The following is a 23,211-nucleotide window of genomic DNA, read 5'->3' as shown; positions in this document are numbered from 1 at the left end:
AAACTGGCTGTATGCTTGCTTGCCAACTTCGTGGTATAAAACAATAGGTAATAAAAAATTACACATAATTCTAGTGTAATTTGGAGGGGGGGGGGGGGGGGGGGGGGGAAGAATCGTTAGTAATGCGCACTACCAATCTTATAGGTAGCAATATACCTTGTCAAGTCGACCTGCACGTGGTCCTCCTGGAAACCATCGTGCTGAATTCCAAGTGTATTTATCACGATGGGCTACCTAACCTGCCTTTTCATTCTCACCTATCATCTCTCACTGGTGCCCCGCCAGCGCTAACCGATAACGCAGGCAGGGTTACCATTTCATTATCATCCATTAAAAAAAAACTAGTGTAATGTTTGCACTTACGTAATATTATCGAATCTATGAAATATTGAAAGACATCTTCCAATCATATCACGTAGATATTTTCTATAATACATATATTCATTTACAAGAACGTTGAAAATGTCTTTAAATATTACAATTTATAATATTCTTATAACTTCTGAATCTGAGCTCCGAGGTTTTCCCAAGAGACTACAGCATGGGGTTCTTCAAAAGGGGGTAAAGAGGTTTCTTCAGGGTCGGCAACGCGCGCGTAATACCTCTGGTATTGCAGGTGTTCATAGGCTACGGTAACCACTTACCATCAAGTGGGCCGTATGCTTGTTTGCCACCTCAGTGGTATAAAAAAAATCCGGTAAGAAATATATTTTCTTATTAAAATATCTTCGTTAATAAAACTTAAAACCTAATACTATGAAGTACTATCTACTGTGTAGTTAGATAAGTACTGAAATCAAATACAAAATCTATTTTTATTTCATATTGTACAATTAGATTATATCAACAAGATATTAATAACAAGATAATGTTTGAAATAATGTTTAGATCAATAAAATATATAATTAAATTATTGATCACAAAAATAAATAACAGTTTCATGTGGAACTAGCGACCCGCCCCGACTTCGCACGGGTGCAATGCTAATACTAATACACTACAAAATACAATTTCGAATACATATATATTTTTTTAATTCATCGTAACATACTTATAAGTATGATAAAAAATTAGTGTTCCTTTACTATATTATGCATGTATTATACATATAAACCTTCCTCTTGATTCACTCTATCTATTAAACAAAATCGCATCAAAATCCGTTGCGTAGTTTTAAACATCTAAGGGACAGACAGACGGGAAGCGACTTTGTTCTGTACTATATAAATAGTTATAGTATTAAGTTTACCTTTGTCTTTATTTTCCTCATTTTATCCTTCTTTCTCAAGCCTAACATTTTGAGGAGTAACTTTGGTGTAGGCATGATGTTAAAAGGCGGGGGTAGTGTCGCGCTCTCCTCGAAGTAGCTCATCCACAGTCGAGTTCTAGCAAATTTCCACTCCACATCGGAATGTTCCTATGGGACAGAAAGTTACATTGTTAAGAGACCAATAAGAATAGATACTTTTGTGTTATCTTAATAATTTCTTTTTGTATATCTTTATTAATATTGTAACATAACAAAACTCTTTATTTCACTCAAAGTATATATATATATATATATATATATATATATATATATATATATATATATATATATATATATATATATATATATATACTTTGACAATTATAAAAGGCGGTCCTATCACTAAGAACAATCTCTCGCAGACAACCAAACAACACCAAAGTAAGTACAGACTTGTAAATATATTCAAAATACCGCAGGTGAATGGTGTTAGTCGATCATGCACGAACTTTTTAATGACCATGTAATTTTAGACAAAGTATATTAAAATAAGTACACATAATGTTAACAGAGATTTAAATGAGTGGCTTTTTTTTTGGGGTTTGTCTCAGCAGATAGCAACATAGAACTCGGCAGTAGATTTATAAAAAAATACAATTTAAAAGTGATTGTAAACTATTATAATAAAGATGATTTTAATTTGATTTTTTTAATAATTGTAAAAATGAATATGTTTATTTCTCTGTTACCCCTTGACGCTTTGACGACTTGACGGATCGTCATTAAGTTTGGCATACACGTACTATTTGGGATTAGATAGACATTAGCTACTTCTTATCACGGTTTTTGTAAATTCAATTATTATTAAACACTTTGTAAGCTGCCTTTCTAATTAAATTAAAAACGTTGTTAAAAATAATCATATTTCAATCCCGTGATAAATAGAACTAGAATAGAGAGTAAACGATACAATTTCTGCCGCGTGATAGCTCTCATACTGTTTATTCATAACTGACAGTACACAAGCTTTGTTAATAATGGCTGTTGTTTAAAAATATATGCAAATGAATTTTGTAAAAAAAAAATCACGCTATAAATGAAGATACACAAATAAAAATGATCTAAGAACAGTTTTATTAATAAGAACTATAACTTAAAAAAATATCTGTAAATGAATTTTGCAAAAAGAACACTTTATTATGTGAAAGTGAATAGATAAAAGTTATTTATTACCGTGCGATTTTCTCTAAGAGGTAAACAAAAAGAACTAAATGCCAAAGTTCACTGTCCCTACTACATACCATATAAACCTACTAGTGAAATTTTTCACCTACTTCATATTTTGTTCTGATATATTATTCACGATTCAGATATATCATGTTATAAGCATATCTGTACCAGAACTCAGCAAGCGTGATCGTAATCACAGAGTATTTGCCCATCAGGCAACGGGATATTCCGTGCTGATCAGGCGCCACTCACGAGGGCGCTACGTCTGCTCAATGAGGTAGTTGCGAGTTCAAAACTGGACTTATATCGCTATGCTGTCACAGAATTTCGTAGAGCAGTAACAATTTACGCAGAATAGCTATTTCTGATATTTGTTTTATAATTTAATTACAATTTTTTTTTTCATCAATGTCTTATTTGTATTATTATAATACTCTATTTTTGGTTTTTAGTAAGTGCATTGGTAAATCTGTAAAGACCACCAAAATATGTATATATATTATAAATAAATAATTAAATAAATATTTGCTATCAGAATCCAAATTTTATTACAACTATATAAGAATATTATCATATAGTTAACATTATAGTTAACCTACAGTGTACTTTTTGAATAATCAATCAAATATTGTTGAATTATTTCCGAAGATTGGCAGATAATCCAACGTTGCCACTCTTTGGTGAGTTTAAGAATGAATGCTCTAAGTGCTAATAATTTCAAAGCAGCATTACTATACTTACATCAATCATCGCATACGAATTGGACATCATAGCGATGAGCAGGTTCAGTAATACGATGACGTTGATCACGGAGTAAGAACCGAACATCAACAGGCCCCAAAACCGAGTGTAACTCTTGATGCCCGCCAACTCGAAGTTTTCAAGACCGACCATCCCAAAAGAGGCCCAGAAAAGTGACTGCGATGCTTCAAATACGCTAATTGTAATAAAAATGTTAATAAACACATTACAAGGAAAATAATATTTTAGAAAAAAAAATAATGATCCTAGACAAAATTTGTTAAAAAAAATATGATTTCTTGACAACATCTAAGTTTTCCATAAAGATATTAAATTGTTAGTTGTATAAAGGTAGAGACATCTCATTAAATTTTTCATATTAAATTTTTCATATTGTTATTATATTCTTTTAACACTCTAGACGTTTTACAAGTATTTTTTGATATACTTAAAAAAAAACAATAGTTACAAAAGAATTCTAATATCAATTCTAAAGCATTTTCATAGAATACAAGAAATAAACTAAACTACTGAACCCATTTTGATAAGATTTCTACAGGACTCATCTGGAAGTATAACCTATCAGATAAAAAAGAAATTTTCAAAATGATATGTTGCTATTAAACTATCAAGCTATTATACACTGAAATAGACTCCCGCTTGACATAAGCAAGCTAGCTTTTAAACACAAATTTCGCACCTATTTCTTAGAAAAATCACTTTCCCTTTAAGCTTCTCCTGCTAGTTACTCTGTTTGAGTCATAGATTACTATTTGCTCTTGCATTTTTATATAGTAATATTTTATGTTTTTATTTATGTATTTATTTCATATACATATTACACATAAATATATACATATTATATATATGCTAATATTATATGAATTTATCAAATATTGCTTTATATTCAAAATTGCAGCGCCTTCTCAATTTGTCCAATAGTTGACTGGTAGAGAAAACGTCCGGTGTTAAGTCCACCAAATGTACATAAAATTTTACTGTGCATTAAAGTTAAATGAAATAAAAAAAAATTGTAACTGACAGAATTATGAGGTAACAAATATAAAAAAAATACAACCGAATTGAGAACCTCCTTCTTTTTTAAGTCGGTTGAAAATATATATATATAATGTTTTTATTGAAAACAATAATTAATACAATATAAATGGTTTTTTAATTCAAAAATTTACACAATTTAATCAATAAGCATGATAGTCCATAGTTTCCCTCAATGTCATACAGTCTACTTCATCAATCTTTAGTGTATTCATTTTCACGTTAATATCTTCCTCCAGCTGAATTTGTGTTTGCAACAAATAACGTAGAGAAGACGTAGCCTCATGCAGCATTTGTTGAAGCTGCTCAGTACTGTGGCGAAGCATCTCACATTCATAATATAGCGCCTGGCCTGGTGGATCACGTACCAACTCCGCGCCCACTCTCTGCGCCCTTCTACCAAGTCTTGTATGCGCTAAGGCTACATGCCCTTCTTTATCGGACAAAGCTTTTTGCAATTGCAAAATATTATTTTGCATATCAATAATCTTTTGAGTCGTTTCTCTATGCATATCTTCCAGTTTCCCTTTAGCTATTTTAGTCTCTTTAATTCTCTCACTAAACGCATGGTTGCATTTGTTGTAAGCTACCCATAGATCATCAATTACCTGTTTCAACAGAGTATCTACGAACATACGTATAGGACGCGCACTGGTTACTTCTTTGGCTGCAAGTTTAATATTATTTGCCGAATATACGTTATATTCTTCAGCAGATATATTTGCTGGATCTAAATTTGCATATCCTTCGTAAATAGATAGACACAAGTCAGTTGGCTTTAAGGAAAGCGAGCCTTTATCCAAATCTATAGCTGCTTGCTTATACTGAAGATCTCGGTCGAGGAGATAACGCGTGGCCCGTAAACGTCTCATCTGCTCATTCAGCTGTTCCAAAACACGTTTCAAAAGACTTTGACCACCGAGTATTGTGGTGATTTCTTGCTGCAAAGCATGCTCCACATCGTCCACTACCAAGTCTATGCCAATGCGACCATCTCTTAACATTAAGCACTTTCTGCATATATTGAGAGCATTCGACTGTAACGAAGAAAGACAATCCAGCAGTCGGGTCTTATAAACTCCAAGGGCTTCTAATTCAATACAAATTTCTTTTCTTTGTATTTGTAGCTCCTTCTTGTTGAATTCTATGTCTCCGATTCGTTCTTCTATACGTCTGTCTGTGGTGGCTTTCATAATTTCAGATCTCTCAGACGTTTCTTCCCGAACCCTTTGGCATTCTCCTAAGATTCTGTCAGCTAACTGTTGTTGGTCTTCTGTATTTCGACATTTCTGATCATTGCTCAACTTCCACTCTGCTAGAGTGAACTTTGCAGATCTTGGAGGCATGCAGACTAATGCCTGTTCGGATAATCTGGTGGTAGCAACGGGAGCTCCTATCACATGCCTTACACCAAACTGAGCCTCCCCCATTTTGTCAGTAACAAATATGATTACAAAACAATTTAAAAATGAAATCTCAAAAACGACACATTATGTTACGAACAACAGTTACATACAAACATTGACATAACAGATAAACGGTTGCTATGGCAACGTAAAAGATATTATCGACCGGATAGGAAAAAAGGTTTTATATAAATAATACTCTGATGTTACAATAACGTATCGTGAGATTGAATGTTGGGTTTTCAGTTTAAACGCACTTCGTTATGGGATACGATGAAGGAAATCGCTGTAATAATACAGTCGTTTTAGCTTTTTATTAGCTCTTAAATTTTACGTATACTGTTGAAACGCTGTGAGGATCTGCTGTGTTGCATGTGTACTAAATAATAAAACATTATTTTTATGATAGCTACTTTCTTTAAAAACAATGGCCACATTTATGAACGCTAAACTGAACGAGTAGAAGTTGTATTAGGTATATTTATTTATTTAAACTTTAATGCATAGTAAGACTATATGTACATTTGGCAGACTTAACATCAGATGATGTTCTTAATCAGTCAAACATTGGGCAAACAGAGAAATAGGTAGGCGGTGCATTGAAGAACTAAGGTAATATAAACTAATACCTAAAATGTTCATATATTATAAACATATAATTAGACTAATATAAACATACACAAAACTATTATTATTATTTCAGCTGTCAACTATCCACTGCTGGATATAAGTCTTCTCCATAAGGGGAATTTTGCCAATAGTTGCCACACTTAGCAGGCATTTTAGCAACCGCAGTCAGGCTTTTAGAGATGTTTTTAAAGGGACACTGCTACCCATCTCTTATCCTCACTTAATTGCCTCTTACGCTACCCATGGGAAAACTGGAGGCGGCCCATTCTATGGCGAGGCACACACGGCAAATACACAAAAAAAAAACATAATATAAACACATATATGTAATGTAAAATCAGTTTTGTGGAAAACTGCAGTAGGTTTTGAAAATACCTGTGTTACATGTTGCCTAAGTAACACGACATGTAACATAACTCACTTGCCAAAACTCCTCCACTTCATACAAGAGTCACCAGCGTTATCCCAATCGGGTAGACCTCCAGGTAATACGTAACATTTCTTTTTCTCTAGATCCGCGAAATACCAAAGCAGTTGATTGAGACCTGAATAAGTAAATATAAATATTAACTTTCACGGAATACCTTCTGCAAATGAGATAAAGAGAGAAAAAGTGACCTAACAAGAGATGGAATCATTTTTACCCGTCACTTTGACGGCTATATATTAGTTGACTGAAATAAAAAGTAACCTATGTTATTCTTCGTATCAAATCAAAGATTTCCCTTGTTCTTAATTTCTAATGCAATGTGTATGTATATATTAAAGCTCGCATTTAGATGAGAATAGGAATAATCTTTATTCATATAGACTACTTTACAAACTCTTTTAAATAGTAATTTTTTATGGTTGTACCGCTGGGTTCGGAAAGTTGTTATCTGCTGTGAAGAACTTGCAAGAAACTCGACAGATACTCTTTTCAAATTGTTATGTACAAGATAATTTTACATTTGCATGGGTCTCTCTCTCTTTCTCTCTCTCTCTCTCTCTCTCTCTCTCTTCGGCCACTTCGTTACTAAAGGTCGTGTCCTTGAAAGGTATCCGCTACCTCTCTTATGATGTTAATGTTGCATGGGTACTGTGACTATAATGAGAATTAAGATTGATTTATTATTTACTGCCATAACTCCCCTCATGTGGAAGGCTTATGTTCAGCAGTGGACAATTAACGACTGAAATGATGATAGAATGACAAACAAACTGACGATCCACCTGATGTTAAATGATAGCCATATATAGACATGAATGGAACCATAGATATCACAGAATACACTGAACCCCATGGTAGCACTCATGTATTGCTATTCCCAAGGACTAAGGTTCCGAATCCTGTAATTGCACTACCATATATCACTCTTCAAATCGAAACATTGCCAGCCAAGCATAGCTGCTTCACGACAGAAACACGAGTGGGACACAGTAATGAAAGTAATTGATTTTTGTAAAACGTCGTCATCCAAAAGGTTAGTAAAAAGAATCAATACTAACCACATGCGAAAGCAAATAGCACCAAGCTGTAAATAAAGAAGAACTTGACGATGTCGATGACCATCCGGCCGAGGGAGATCTGCAGCGGCCCAAGGTGGGGATTGATGGAGAACAGGTGGACCAGCTTCAAGGCACTATCGAACACAACAGATCACATTATGTGTAAGTCGAGTTAGAATTTGACTAATACTTAAAATTTTTTAATTATTAGTCAAATTAATAAAAAAGGGAGAAGGCATTATTAGATAGAAAGCTCCCATCCTAGCTACATATATATCCTGCGAGTCAACCTCCATGCAACTCCTCTGAAAACCATTACGGTTAATTACCAGTTAATTTGCCACAATAAAGCATTTCATCTGACTTCGTTCTTTCCTATTATCACTGCGACTAGCGCAGAATAGCGCAGAGAGACAAAACTCCATGGTCAACTAATATAAAGGAACTGTCCGGTGATGGAAAATAATAATGTTTTTTATGCAACTTAGAATAAACAAGATGACAGTCCACCTGATGGAAAAAGATAACCATCGCCTATAGATATGAACAATGGACATGACAAAATATATTGTTTCGCTCTTGATACCCCCCATGTGTTGCCATTCCTGAGGACAAAGGTATTTCTCTGTACCCTGTAAATTCTCTGCCGTATTCCACCTTTCAAACACAGCCATGCAAACACAACTGGTTCATGGCATAAACACGAATGGGACAGAGGCGGCCGCTTGCCCCCTTCTACGTCGAATTCCAATATGCCGAACGAAATATGACATAACGAGAGTTACGTACATCACAACGGTAACTATGAGATTCTTCAGGATAAGGAAGATTACAATTATGAGCATATTGTTTTTATAATCACCTGAATATATTAGCTGCAGCGAACAGACCTTCAGCTATAAGCTGAGGATCAAACGGATCCCACTGTTCTCTAGGTATGAACTTTGTCTGAGGATCTCTCCTGATCTCTGCTGTTTGTTGGAGGTATGCCGCGAACCTCAATAAAGCGACGGCCACGTATAAAGAGTTTCGGGTAAAGTCAATGAAATTCCACATGTTGCGAAGATAAGAACGTATGCCCTCTATATAGATCTCTTGAGTTTCTTCCCAGATAAATCCTAAGAAAGAAACAGGTATAGTTTACGTAGTCTTTTGATTTCTCTCTGTTTTAAATGAAAAATATAATAGTGGACAAATGTACGGGTATTTAAATTACCACTTCTTAACCATTGCGAAACAATTAGACAATAATCGTGGATTATCCATAATTTGTGAACATTTATAATACTAGCCATTTAGCAGTCAGGTAAAAAGTGGCCTCAAATTCGATTTGATTGTTTATTAGCCACGTAATGGATAGTGGTAACCATAACTTAGAGACATGAATAGTGCCATGAACATCTATTTTTACCAGAACTTTTAAGATCTAGGAAAAGAGAATTGAATTTCAAAAGTCTATATCCTTATAGTGGATTTAGAATGAATCCACTTCTCAAACTCGTCTCATGTCAAACACGTCTTTCAACGATACATGGATTAAAACAAATTAATCAAAACATTGTAAAACAAAAAACTTTTAAATACTCACCAAGTACATAAACAACCACGACCAGCTCTAAATATGTGGGTCCATTGCCCCTTTGCTTGAGGAGCTCCTTCTCCAATTCCTTCACCATCCAATCAGGCCCGAATAGCTGTATAGCCTGCACCTCCGCTCTTTGTGATACTAATATCAAAATCACTGCCAAAATGGAAGACTTTATCACTTTATATTCTTATTACCATAATATACTTAGTTATATTAGGGCGAGGAATTTGTGAGGGATGATAGCTGAAGATGAAATCAGGTCAGTTGGGCCATCATGGCAAAATTTGCAGAAATTAATCACGATTGCTTTCAGAGGGACCACCTGGAAGTCGTCCTGGTAGGGTGGAGTATTGCTAGCGATGTGTCCCCATAACTAACAGTCCCTTACCTCCCTTAACAATCGACTAACGTACTACAGTTGGATATGTGTCTCTCCCCTTTATGAGAAAGAATTAGTCTACTACTGCTACGCTCCATAGATGACTTAGTATGAGGTTTTATTTCAAGATTTCCTTCCCTTGCACTGCTGTATTGTGCATACCATTAGAAACCAAAATTTCTAAAACAGAAGTATGTTCCACTCGCATTTTCATCACCAAACGTGCATTCATAGCTGTATTTCAATTTGAAGGATGGGATGTGAGAGTGAAATTGCAGGGTGCAGAGATATAGTCCTTAGTACTTCTCAACACATGAGAAGTACTATGGGCTTTAAGATGTATTCTATAACGTAAAGATGAAGATAAATATGTCTTAGACATAAAATATTCTATGGTTTCCATGATGCTGTTTATATCTATACTCGACAATAAGCTGTTTCAATAAACCATTAGTCACTCCGTGTCTTATGTAAAATATACTTACACAAGAAGAACAGATAACTGGAAGCGTGTATCAAGAACTTCATGAACGGTTTCCTCATGAGTTTCCCGGTGGCGCAGTTGGGTGCTATCATATACAGGGTGCAGTAGAAAGGGAACAAGAGAGCCACCCTACAGATGATCATGATCTTCTCCATGGCCGTCTTCCGACGGAAGCCCGGGACTCCCTCGTACCAGATTGCGGCCAACAGTTGTTGGATATTTGGGTGGGAGACGAACTGGCAAACAAAATTGGTTTTTTAATCTTACTTGGTAGTAGGTGAGTGGTGGCAACACTGACCGATGACATTTCATATGAAAATATTTATGACATTTAATAATTAAAAAAAAATGACAGTTCCGAAAATTATTTAAAAATATAAAATCCTAGATAAACTTTTTACATTTAAAACCTGGCAGCATGATTTCTGACCGTAGACTGTTCTTCTGGAGAACAAATGTACAAAAAAAATATGAGACTCCTAAAGGCTATTTAAATGTTATTAAGATATCGAATGAAATATATTTCTTTTATATTTATTAATATTCATGCTCTTGTTTAATAAGTATCCTATATATAAAGGGATAACTCTAAACTACTAAACCTACAAATATTATAAATGTAAAAAATTGTAAATATGTTTGTGGGTAAACAGCTGAACGGATTTAAATGGAATTTGGTACACAAATAGATAAATTTAATTTAATTAACTAATAATTTAATTTCTTAATTTAATGATGCACGCAGTTAAATTCATGAAAAATAACTATTCTTATAAATATGAAAGTTTGAATGTTTATTACTCAAAACAGGTTTAAAATGCAGAAACAATACATATCATAGTATCTGTCATTGCGATTAATTTCATTTTAATTAATTTATTTATTTATTTTTAATAGTCAATAGCTATCTAGAATCTTTTATACTAGTTGACGTGGGTAAGTAATTAATTTTCACAAAAAAAATTGTAAAAAGAATAACACTTGTAACTATGTAGAAAAAATAGTACAAGTCCAAACTAAGAGTAGGTACTTTTTAAGATTTTCAGAATTAAAAGAACAAAATCGATACCAAATTGATAAACTACAAAAAATTTTGTGGAATTGCAAACTTCCTTCTAAAGTTTAAAGTTTCAAAGTAATATATATATATACATACATACATATATATATATATATATATATATATATATATATATATATATATATATATATATATATATATATATATATATATATATATATATATATATATATATATATATATATATATATATATATATATATATATATATATATATATATATATATATATATATATATATATATGTATGTATGTATTATTTCTAAGCAAATATATAAAATTACACCTTGACATATTTTCCTTAAACTAATAAAAATAAAACGTTGCCTGTTGGACACTAACGCACATTATTATAAAAATTTCACGTGGAGGAAACATTTTTTAAATATATTATTACTAACTTACAGGAATTTGTTAATGAGTAAATATAAAAATATAAACATATAAAAAGTAAATAAATAAATAGTAGGTAGTATTCTATATGTCAGTGCTTATTTTTTAATAGGATTAATTTTTTTATCTAGTCAGGTATTTAATTTGTTAACATAAAAATAACTAATATAAATTAAACCACATTTTATATAAAATGTCATCGTTATATCATAATATTAGCCGTTAACTATTTACTGCTAAACATAAGCCTCCCCCATAAAGGGGGATTTACCAGTAGTTGCCACGTTTGGCAGGCGGATTGGCAACCGCAGATAGGTTTTGGTGACGTTTTAAGAGGGACACTGCTGCCCATCATTCCTTAGTCGTCTTCCAATAAGAAAGGAAGAATGGCCGATTCATAAGCCAGGACCGCACAGTATAAAATGTCATAGTATTATATTTATATCTACATGTGACTCAATTCACATAATGAAAACCATCTGTTTTGGCTGTAGTTATATCTAATTTTTTTTTACAACACAGGGGGCAAACGAGCATGCGGCTGACCTGATGGTAAGTGACTACCACCGCCCATGATCACCCACAACACTAGCGGCATTGCAGGTGTGCTGCCGGCCTTTTAAATATCTATCTTATTTTAATACAGTTATACACATGTTTTTTTAAATCTATAGAAAGCAATTTCAAAATCTTACATCACGTTTATTTTCAGGTTTCTACTTTTTTCATTTACGTATATTTTGTATTATTTATGTTGTAATTTTTTTTATACCACGAACGTGGCAAACAAGCATACAGCCCGTCTGATGGTTAACGTCACAGTAGCTTTTGGACGCCTGCAACATTAGGGGTGTCATGTGCTCATTGCCAACCCTGAAGAAACATTAATATACCCACTTTGAAAACAAAAATGTTTAAATTGTTATTTAATTAATAAATACTAACCTTTTTCTGTTTAAAATCAATGGCCAACTCCAATCTCGCCAGCTTCATGTGATCACCCTCGACGAAGGCGGGCTCGTCGGGGTCGTGGTTTAAGATGATGGCCAGCTCCTGCGAACTGCGGGACTGATCCAGCAGGTCTACCGCGAACTTCTGCGCTTGGCGACGCAGCTCTAAATACTCCGCCTTGCTTTCCTATTAAAAAATACATTTATTAATTCAATTTCTTTTTAGGAGGAGTTTGTAAGCGAACTATTGACATGTACCGTCGTGGTCAATTCTTGATGGGTCAACTGATCTGCTTTTATCCTTGTTTATCATCTTTCACTGATAACGCCAGCAGAGTTATCATTTCATTATCATCTTATAAAACAAACCTAATTTCACCCACCACTGATTTTTTTTTATGCAACTTATACTGGGAATCAAGCTGATGGCTCACCTGATGAAAAGTGGTAACTGTCGCCTATAGACATGAGCAATACCATGGACATAACAGAGTATTCTGTTTCCCCCATAATGCCCCCATGCATTGCCGTTCCTGAAAACTTAGGTGTTAATCCTCTATACTCTGTAAATTCACTGCCATATCCCACCCTTCAAACCGAAACAGAGCCATGCAAACACAACTGCTCCACGGTAGAAACATTACCCTACCATCTCGATTCATAAAAAAATTATGATTCTTTGAAGGAAACTATTATATTTAAAGAGTTTCATTCATTCATTCGTGCAATTATTCGCTTTCTTTGTCAAAATATAAGAGCCACTAACCTGCTCAGCAAAAGCCAAGTTCCTCAGCTCCCACGACAGTTGGAAGGCAGTGAGTATAGGGTCGGTAGAGGACAGAGCTATCAGCGAGGGGGAGGCCAGCGCTCTATACTCGTTGAGGCGTGCTAGTGAGTGCCGGAGGGAATCTTCAGTTGACTCACGGATGCACTCATCACAGCCACACCTTGGGTGGAAAGCTTTATTCCATTAATTTAAAAGTTTAATCCCCAAATCCCCAACTCTGTTCGTGTAGTATATCTTTCTACATCCCCAATCCTATATCAATCCCAAGTTTTTTAAAAATTGAGCAATTAAAAACCGATAAGACAACAAACAGATTCATTTCTACTTCTTTGGTAAAGGATGAATTTGTATCATAAAAAAGTACCAGGGAAATCGCTACTGAATTAATGTATATTTTATATATACCTTGTAACATAGGTATATATAAAATATAATTAAAATAAGAAACTCCACCTTTTTGATGTCGATTAAAATGTCCTTGTGGTGAAAAATTTAAAGATTTTGGTTTCACAAAAAACTAACTTCAATTGTGGCATAACTAATTATTTTAAAATAAAAAAGAATTTTCCAAATCGGTCTACAACTGACGAAATTATGTGGTAACATACATAAATAAATGCAACTGAATTGAAAACCTCCTTTTTTGAAAGCGGTTAAAAATAACTATTCGGTATTACCTAACGTCATGAGGGTTTGGTAGAGTAGCGCCCCGATCCAATAATATCTTGAGGATTTCGTAGTTGTTCTTGTGAGCTGCCAACATGAGGGGCGTGATGTCGGGTGTAAACATGGCCGTGTTTGGATCCACTTTCTGCCAACTCTGTTTAAAGAAATGTCTGCTTAGATAGATACAGCTGTAATAAACACACTCTGATGATCAAAGGGATAAGAAGACCACTTAATCTTAATCATATAACCCACGAAATTAAAAGAGCACCTCGCGCTTAACGTAACACAATGAGGTAGAGATGATCCCCTCACCCAGAACCTCCATAATTTTAAGGTTTTGAAACCAAAGTCCATCTTATCTATCCATTGCTGAACATAGACCTCCCCCATAGACTTCCATAAAAAACGGTCCTGAGCCACCTGCATCCACTGACTCCCTGCAATGCATTTGAGGTCGTCACTCCATCTAGTGGGATGACATACTACTCTGGTGTACTTCAGCTGTAAGTGATTAGTACTCTGGTTTTAATTAGTTACAATAACCGTTATTCTTATCCCTTTACCAGAATAGACCTGTCCGTATATAACAACATAATTTTCATAACACTTTATTTGCTTACTGCTACTTACGTATGGTTCCCCATCTTTATGTATCAGCTCCTCATGTTCCAACAATAATTCGACAGCTTCCACAAACTCAGCGTTAATGGCCTGCAACAGAGCATCCTTGGTCTCCACGCCCATGATGACAAGCAGTTCAACCATCTCCATGTTCTCCCCATCTATCGCCAACGTCAAAGCTCCGCGGCCTAACGAATCTACGCAGTTCACATCGATGTGCTTCTGGCGGTGGGCCTTCTGCAAGATCCTAAGAAGAAAGAGAAAATGATCATTATCCTACTTATATTACAAATGCCATAACTACTCACATTACATTTGTCGTACTGTCCTGGCATAAAATTGAATACCCCATCTTTTCCCGTGCTTGTCGTAAGAGGCGACTAAGGAAACTAAATTGTCGCGGGATTGGCAGCAGACTAAAGCTTAACTGCGGTTGCCAACCAGCCGGCCAAGCGTGACACTGGTAAAAAGGGGTGGAGAGGGATTTTAGGGGCTATGTTCAGCAATGGACAATTAACGGTTGATGTAATAATAATTAAAATTTTGAAAATTTAGTTTCATTTAATTCGATTTCAGCATAAGGTTATACTGGGGTATGTACTGATGCATGCGTATACGCAGGACACAGTCTTAACACAGGATACTTTGTGTACTGATGCACGCAGGCAAAGCCGCGGAAAACAACTAGTACTAAATATGTGTAAATCTTCATAATGATTTGTTGAACCATTAAGAGATAACAAACAAAGTCAGGGCTTTCTTATAAGTTATTATAATTCAATAAACGAAACAAAGCCGATTTGTAGCGGTCATTTGGATTGGGTGAAACGTTAAATTTAATTAGGTAAGGCGCACTATTAATTTGATTGCTTCAAAATTTGGTCAATTTAGGAAAGTTCAGTAGACGTTGACTGTATTCATTATAATTCTAACTTAATTATCATTTATATATTTAAAGGATTGATGTTCTGGAAGTTCATAATTTAGGTCTTATCTAACTGTTTTGTCATTATGAGAACCGCTGCCTTTATATATTTATGCCATTGATATATGCTAACGCAGCACCAGAAAGAGATGAGGAATGTAATGCAAAATGCAAAAATGGTCCCATTTCCACACTCAATCTCCCATTTGAGCTATTATATGTGTGAGATGCGGCTAATAAATCCAGCCAAGCTCCGCCCAGAAGCGCAGAAGCTTCTTGGTACCTTCACAGACTTCACGAATCGACCTCACGTTTTAAAGATTTGTGAACGTTAGAATACAAGAAGCAGCAACATTCCAAGATTACGTTAGTGGCTATTAGTTCGGCGTCAAAACAGCCTCCAGCCAACTGTTTGTGGCCTCTATAGTGCAAAAGTGTTTGTTTTAGATGAAAAAACCTTATTATTATCCTTTTTTAAGATTTTTCCTATCGAAAAGAAGGTGAGGATGATTTGAAAATAACTATAGGTTGCTGTAAACTTAATTATATCTTAAGATACTTGTATCTTCTAAAATAAAGAATTTACATTCATTGTTTCTGTCATAATTTTGCATATTATGATTCAACGTCACTAGTCCCTAAATTGATTAATACTCATTATATTAAGATTAGGAATGGGTCCCGTATTTTACAAAGCAGAGGATATTTGATTGGCATATCCTAAATAAACTGAACGCATAATAGGATAGAATATTTCTATGACTTATCTAATAGTGACAGTCGGAGCTATTGGCTTTGTTATTCCTTTTGAAATATTATTCTGAGCTATTGTTACTAGTACAATCGCGCGTAATCTATATACATAACAAAATTAGAATAAATGACATCTGTAAGTACATAGAGAGAATAATTTAATGAAGAATTAGAAGAAAGAAGAAGAAGAATAAAAAAAATTAAATGAAGGTAGAAGAATAAGAATGTTAAGAGCAATAGAAGTCACAAAAATTTTTAGAAGTTTTCTCTCTGTCTATATCTTTGTTTTGGAGTCAAAACTGTTTCACAGTTATATTCGTGAAGGTCAAATCGTCGTTACAAACGTCCATAGTCTAAGGTGATCGTTTACCATCAGACAGGCCGTATGTGTATGTTTGACATTCTAGCAGTAAATCAACTTACCTCCTGACATTGCCCATATCTCCCCTTTCGACCGCCAAAAGATACTTCTTCTCTTCGAGAGTGAGAGCCTTCGGTAATGTCGGCAAGTCCATCGGCTTCCGCACGCCCTCCAGCTCAGGGTCACCCTATATAATATATCTAGACTTGTATTTTATAACAATCTATAATAAAGTTCACGTATCATTAGTTTTTGGAGAGAATCTTTATTCAAAATTTAAAAACTAGAAAATGTCATGGCTTAGTAGTATAGTATACGCATCTTATACTCGTAGACAGCAAATATCTTGAGTTCTAATGTTGTTGCCACCAAAAACTTTGTATGTCAATTTAAATTTCCGAAATAAAAAATCGATAACAAACTAAAATAGTCCTTTTTTATCTATATTTATTTAGAGCCCTTTTAGCCACGTCAGTCTCATCGTACTTTAATCAATTTTAAAACATCATTGGATTTATTTTAACAATCAAAAGCTACCCCCCGCAATATCAAATAATAGGAACGAAAGGAATATTGTAGAAAAATTATATGACATACATAGTTGAAAATAATCCTTTTTCATTCTTAATTTAAAATATTCAATTATTATAATTTTTCGATACTGGCAAGTTAAAATAATTTTTGTTCTTTAGTATGGCAGCTCTTTGCCTTCATCGTATTCGATCCTAAATTGATGAATCCTTGACGATAATCTCGCCCCCTACTATCTTGGATTCGAGTATGCTCATCGAAATGTGGCCATGTATGACACTACATTCACCACAACGGCAACAGACAACAAATGCCTTCCACTGGGGTAAGGTATTGTCCGTAATTCAGACAGACTATCAGTCGCATTACTAACAATATACCCCATCAGATCGATCTCCCCATGGTCCCCATAGAAATAATCGTGCTGAATTCCAGTTGTGTTTATCACGATGACCTAATTGACCTGCCTTTTTATTCTCACCTATCATTTACCACTGGAGCCCCGCCAGGCAGGCAGGGTTACCATTCCATTATCATCCATTAAAATGCCTTCAACTGTCCCGTTATTTTCGTAAGCATATTTTATTTTAATCCTACTAATATTATAAAATTGAAAATTTCTAAACTTTCGATATTTAGTAAGCAATTACTCAATTACACTTTAACAGCTAATCAGATGTAATGAAATTTGCTACAGACATGATCCATATACTGAAATTTTATAACACATAGGGTATTTTTTATCATAATACATGCAGCTTCAGCCGTGAGGAACAGCTAGTCTTTTACGAATTAAAGCAGTACTTACGCATTCCAGGTCCTTTTTATCAGCCATGATGTCGGTTTACACCCTGGAGTCGATTGGAGCAGCATCCGCCCCCGCAGGCGAACCCTTACGCAAAGTACAATATATAAATTATAATAAAAGATTATGTCCCACAAAAAAATCCGACTTAATCGTTACAAAATCGGTTATTTTGATATGAAAACTACTAAACTACTGAACCGATTTTGATAAAACATCTACGGGACCGATTGGTCTTATTACATATATATTTACAGATTTGTAAATATATTCTTTTAGATAAAGAAATAACTTTCCAATTCGGTTTAGAACTAATGAAGTTATGAAGTAACACATTAAAAAAATACAACTGAAATGAGAACCTCCTTTTTTAAAAGTCGATTGAAAACAGTAATTTATAGTCGACGCGGCGTCCCGTTTAATAATTGAGATAAGTAATACCAACATTTATAATCATATAAATATATCACACTTTTTAAATAAATTTATGTATTTTAAATACACCTGATTGTGTGTTACAATAAAGAAGCAGGTATATTGGTATTATTTATCTGCAAAAATTTTTCATCGCGTTAAGTCCCGATAGTGTATTTTAAATATGTGTGAGAAAATTTAAAATTAACTTTTTTTTATACAACTTAGAATGGCAAACAAGCTGACGGCCCACCTGATGGAAAGTGGTAATCGTCGCCTATAGACATGAACAGTACCATGGACATAACAGAGTATACTGTTTAGCCCATGATAACCCTCATGCGTTACCATTCCTGAGGACTCAGGTGTTATTCCTCTGTACCCAGTAAATTCACGCCATATCCCACCCTTTAAACCGAAACACAGCCATGTAAACACAACTGCTTTACGGTTGAAACACGAATGGGACAGAGGTACCCAAGCAATCGACTTTTGTACAAAGTCTCCATCTGGTTAACTAGTTTATTTAGTTACTAATTGCTATATATAGATATCTATATATAGCAATGCCTTTCAGTTCACAGATAACTAGATACCCTGAATACATGAAGCCAAACAAAGTCGACGGACATTATAATCCGCGTTGACATGTCGATTACGACCATCACCTACTTACCTCCGCTGACATAATAACCTTAAACAAGGCATAATTTAATAACATACAAGTTGAGAGAAGAATTAATGCAGCTGATCAAGCATACGGCCCGCCTGGTAGCGATTTGTAGTGGGTAGGGGTTAATACATGTTTTTCACAAACTTAAACCAATAAGATCCGTATTATTATTCATATTGACTTATTTTTCTAAATATTTTGTTTTCTGTTTTGTTATGAATTACACAAATATATAATATAATAATAAAATAATAAATTATTATGTTTATATTATAGTATTGCTCATGTCTATAGGCGACGGTTACCACTTTCCATCAAGTGGGCCGTGAGCTTGTTTGCCATTCAAAGTTGCATAAAAAATTAATCTTAAATTTAACATTGACCATTTGGATCGATGAAAGAAGAAGCACGAAAGAGATTTATCGAGCAAGAATGAATGTCGGTAGGGGCTGTCCTAGACGAACTAATGTCGACTAAATAACACCCTACTATTACCCTAATGGGAGACAGGCGTGATAGTTATGTATGTATATATATAAATTTAATATCACACTAATCCCTGACGATCAAACGGATTGAATGATTTTGAAAATATGTATAATATAACTTGAGAGATGACGTACATAATGTTTATCTGAATAAGAAAAATATTAAACAGTGGGTAGGGACTAAAAGAACTTTTGCTGATTCGACTAGTAGGATTGTTAGAACCTGGTATTTTATAACCAAACCTAGAATCAGGCTATTTCAAATTAATAGGTACCTATTTAATAAAATTTCAGTTTAAAAGCCAGCAACCAGCAGGGTAAGTAAGACGCCGGCTTTTACATGCTCTCCAAAGCACATATCCAAGTGAAAAAGTATTTAAAAATCCAAATTAAAAATTCAAAGGTTACTGTTGCGTTTTAGTCTTCGGATCTCGAACCGGAAGCGAGCATTATAGCTATATGCATTTAAAAATGACAGAATTTTCATCATACCTTCGATCAAACTGTTTATAATTACTCCTCTCCATCCAAAGGTTGCCTGGAAGAGATCGCTTTTAGCGATAAGGCCGCCCATTGTTTTCTTACTGTGATTATTTCTTGTAATTGTTTGTATGTGCTATTAAATATGCTTATGTATATATTTGTTTATATGCGTATTTATTTACATATATGTATAATGTATATATATATATATATATAGTAGTACGCTACCTACCCTTCGTTTTTTCCCTATGTCCTCTAACCAAAGGTTATCTAAAAAAGATTGCTTAGCGGTAAACTATTTAACAATATTAAAACAATAACAATAATATATGTACGTACTTACAAGTAACGGACGCTTGAGGCTGACTGGACACCACTCCTGCGCCGTCCTACCCCACCTGTCCTTATATACCAACTACTGTAAACCCACTTTATCCAATTAGACAGGGGTGGCACTAAACAAGAGAGCTGTTTCTAAGCAGTTTTCGTATAAACACGTGTAATTGTTGATTCTCGTTGCCATTTATTGTCAACCGACTTCAAAATTGTTAATTAGATTGTATGCTTTTTGTATATGTGTTATACAATATCTTTAATTCTGAACTGATTTTAATGATACATATTGCAATGGATAAAGTTGACTCTCGTGTTGTGTAGGTACCGGCATAGAATAGGCCAACCCTTCCTTTCCCGTGGGTATCGTAAAAGGCAACTAAGGGAGTTTATGGTGATGGTATGAGCAGCAGCCAGAGGGAGACTTTGTACAAAAGTCGTTTGCTTGGGTACCTCTATCCCATTTGTGTTTCAACCGTAAAGCAGTTGTATTTGCATGGCTATGTTTCGGTTTGAAGGGTGAGACATGGCGTGAATTAACAGGGTACAGAGGAATAACACCTCAGTCTTCAGGAATGGCAACGCATGGGGGTATCATGGGTGAAACAGTATACTCTATTACATCCATGGTACTGCTCATGTCTATAGGCGACGGTTACCACTTTCCATCAGGTGGGCCGTCAGCTTGTTTGCCATTCTAAGTTGTATAAATAAAAAGCAGCGTCTTAAAACATAAACAAAAGCCAAGCTGCGGTTGCCTACTTACCTGTCAAGCGTGGCAACTATTGGCAAAACCTCCCTTATTGGGGAGGCCTTGTTCAGGAGTGGACAGTTTAGGGCTGATACAACAACGTCATCGAATGTAGTGCACTCGCAAATTGTATATCACTTTTAGGGTTTTTTTTTTTCTTGTCATTAATTTGTTGGTATACTGGATTCTTGTTCTGTTTTTTTTTTCTTTTATTCATTGTTTTTATACTTGTTTATTTTAGTTTTTGTATTGTTTTCTTTTATTTTTTATGTAATATCTACATCAATATATATATTTGATAATGAAACGGTGCCCCGTGTAGGTGCAAACTGAAAATCAGCGCTGAACAAACATCAGTCCAACAAAAGCTGAGTTTGTACATATTGCCAGGCGCATACGATTAATGGACAATATATTGATTAATTAATATATATACATTATAATTTGTGAAGAATGGCAATAAATTTTATTATTATTTAAAAAAAAAAACTCGTATTCATCCAGGTCCATACATTTTTTTTACAATGAAAGTAACATTCATTTGTTTAAAAGTAAAATTATTATTCAATCAAATATTGCAAATGTTAAAGTTACTTTGTTTGTTTTTTTTTTTTTTTTTTTTTTTTAATATTTTAAGGGCTTTTACCTTCTTCAGGTATATCAGTCCTATTGTACCCTGAACTTTGTTTGTTTGTGTCTATTGGAGTTGTAACGTAAATAACAATGAAGTACATGCAAATAATAAAAATATATAAAAATATGGGCATGTCAAAGAGATTTGATGGCTGATTGTAAAATGCTTTTGAAGGTATTTAGACGCGAGTTGAAGATATCAAAACATCAATGGATAAAAGTGATATATCACGTTTTCGGATTTACGCTATTCTATTAATGGACAGAGGCGCTATGTTACTTCACTACATAGTATTAAACAAAGTCGCTTCCCGCCTGTCTATCCCTATGTATGCTTAGATCTTTAAAACTACGCAACGGATTTTGATGAGAGTTTTTTAATAGATAGAGTGATTTAAGGGGATGGTTTATATATATAATACATGCATAATATAGTAGAGAAACACTGATAATATTAGTGGTTTCTAATGTGATGTCGTACCTAAACATATTTTTGCGTTTACATTGCAAACGCTGGCTGAACCCTACAAGATAGATCAAAATAATGTACTACAGTATTTTACACTTTAAGAAGTTCTACAAAAAAGTGTGCGATGGTATATGTCTCTCTTTTAGGAACGATCCACAATAACAATTTTTTATTCTATACTTTTTACGAGAAGTAATGGCTTTTTTACGGAGCGATTTTAACCAATACAGCATTAATCCTTATCCAATTAAATACCTTAAATACATTGTTGATTTAATATAGATCAAAATGGTCATTTACAGCATGTCATTTAAATGAATATTTAATATTACAGATTTAAAATGCAGGGGGCGTAGCGATTGCGGCGGCGCTATTCAGTATCAGCATTGCACCCGTGCGAAGCCGGGGCGGGTCACTAGTACATACTAATATAGCTTATACTTACCCTCAATTCGCCATGTGGTCCCGACATAGAATAGGCATCCTCACCGATGCCACGCCAACGTTATCACCCAATAAAAAAAGCTGTTATAATCATTTAGACTGCTGACATTTTCAGTAGAAACGAAATAAATTCAAATTTAATACAACAATAAATTGTTCCATGTAGAGGTAGGTACTATTCGCCCAACTGGCAGGCAGTTCAGTAATTATTACTGAAATCCGCGCCAAAACGAAACTTTTATGCAAAGAAATAAAAAAGTTTTAATTCCAAATTCAAACTCTCGTATTAGAAGAAAAAAATAGTACCGTATTATTTTTCTATTACGCAAATTAGAATTCGGTGAAACTTTTTTTTTTCTTTGCACCAAAGAGGCTAAAGACCGTGTATTCCATTTC

The 23,211-nt window shown here is 34.4% G+C and overlaps 2 protein-coding genes across 3 annotated transcripts in view; both read right to left on the bottom strand.

The window, feature by feature from the left end:
• Window positions 1–20,590, bottom strand: part of LOC113517874 (transient-receptor-potential-like protein) — a 40,656-nt gene extending 20,066 nt beyond the window's left edge. Inside the window, exons 1-14 of one of the 2 annotated variants that reach the window (XM_031909137.2) lie at window positions 20,529–20,590; window positions 18,131–18,214; window positions 16,854–16,978; window positions 14,762–14,999; window positions 14,140–14,282; window positions 13,442–13,622; window positions 12,671–12,862; window positions 10,253–10,487; window positions 9,389–9,541; window positions 8,663–8,918; window positions 7,801–7,934; window positions 6,734–6,857; window positions 3,221–3,416; window positions 1,250–1,417 (exon numbers count right to left, since the gene is read on the bottom strand). In XM_031909137.2, the coding sequence (XP_031764997.2) occupies window positions 1,250–1,417; window positions 3,221–3,416; window positions 6,734–6,857; window positions 7,801–7,934; window positions 8,663–8,918; window positions 9,389–9,541; window positions 10,253–10,487; window positions 12,671–12,862; window positions 13,442–13,622; window positions 14,140–14,282; window positions 14,762–14,999; window positions 16,854–16,978; window positions 18,131–18,157 (2,172 nt within the window). In that variant the 5' untranslated portion in view covers window positions 18,158–18,214; window positions 20,529–20,590. Of the gene's footprint in view, window positions 1–1,249; window positions 1,418–3,220; window positions 3,417–6,733; window positions 6,858–7,800; window positions 7,935–8,662; window positions 8,919–9,388; window positions 9,542–10,252; window positions 10,488–12,670; window positions 12,863–13,441; window positions 13,623–14,139; window positions 14,283–14,761; window positions 15,000–16,853; window positions 16,979–18,130; window positions 18,215–20,524 lie in introns of both variants that reach the window. The other variant, XM_031909138.2, reaches the window with a different exon arrangement.
• Window positions 3,445–6,713, bottom strand: LOC113517873 (tektin-1). Its single transcript, XM_026902615.3, has one exon. It carries the CDS (start codon window positions 5,704–5,706, stop codon window positions 4,420–4,422), a length of 1,287 nt encoding a protein of 428 aa, XP_026758416.1. The 5' UTR covers window positions 5,707–6,713; the 3' UTR covers window positions 3,445–4,419.
• Window positions 20,591–23,211: the final 2,621 nt, after the last annotated feature.

The sequence above is a fragment of the Galleria mellonella genome, unplaced genomic scaffold, assembly GCF_026898425.1.
Source record: "Galleria mellonella isolate WM207_F2 unplaced genomic scaffold, CSIRO_AGI_GalMel_v1 utg184, whole genome shotgun sequence".
NCBI classification, from domain to species: Eukaryota; Metazoa; Arthropoda; class Insecta; order Lepidoptera; family Pyralidae; genus Galleria; species Galleria mellonella.
This window is presented reverse-complemented; position numbering and strand designations above follow the sequence as displayed.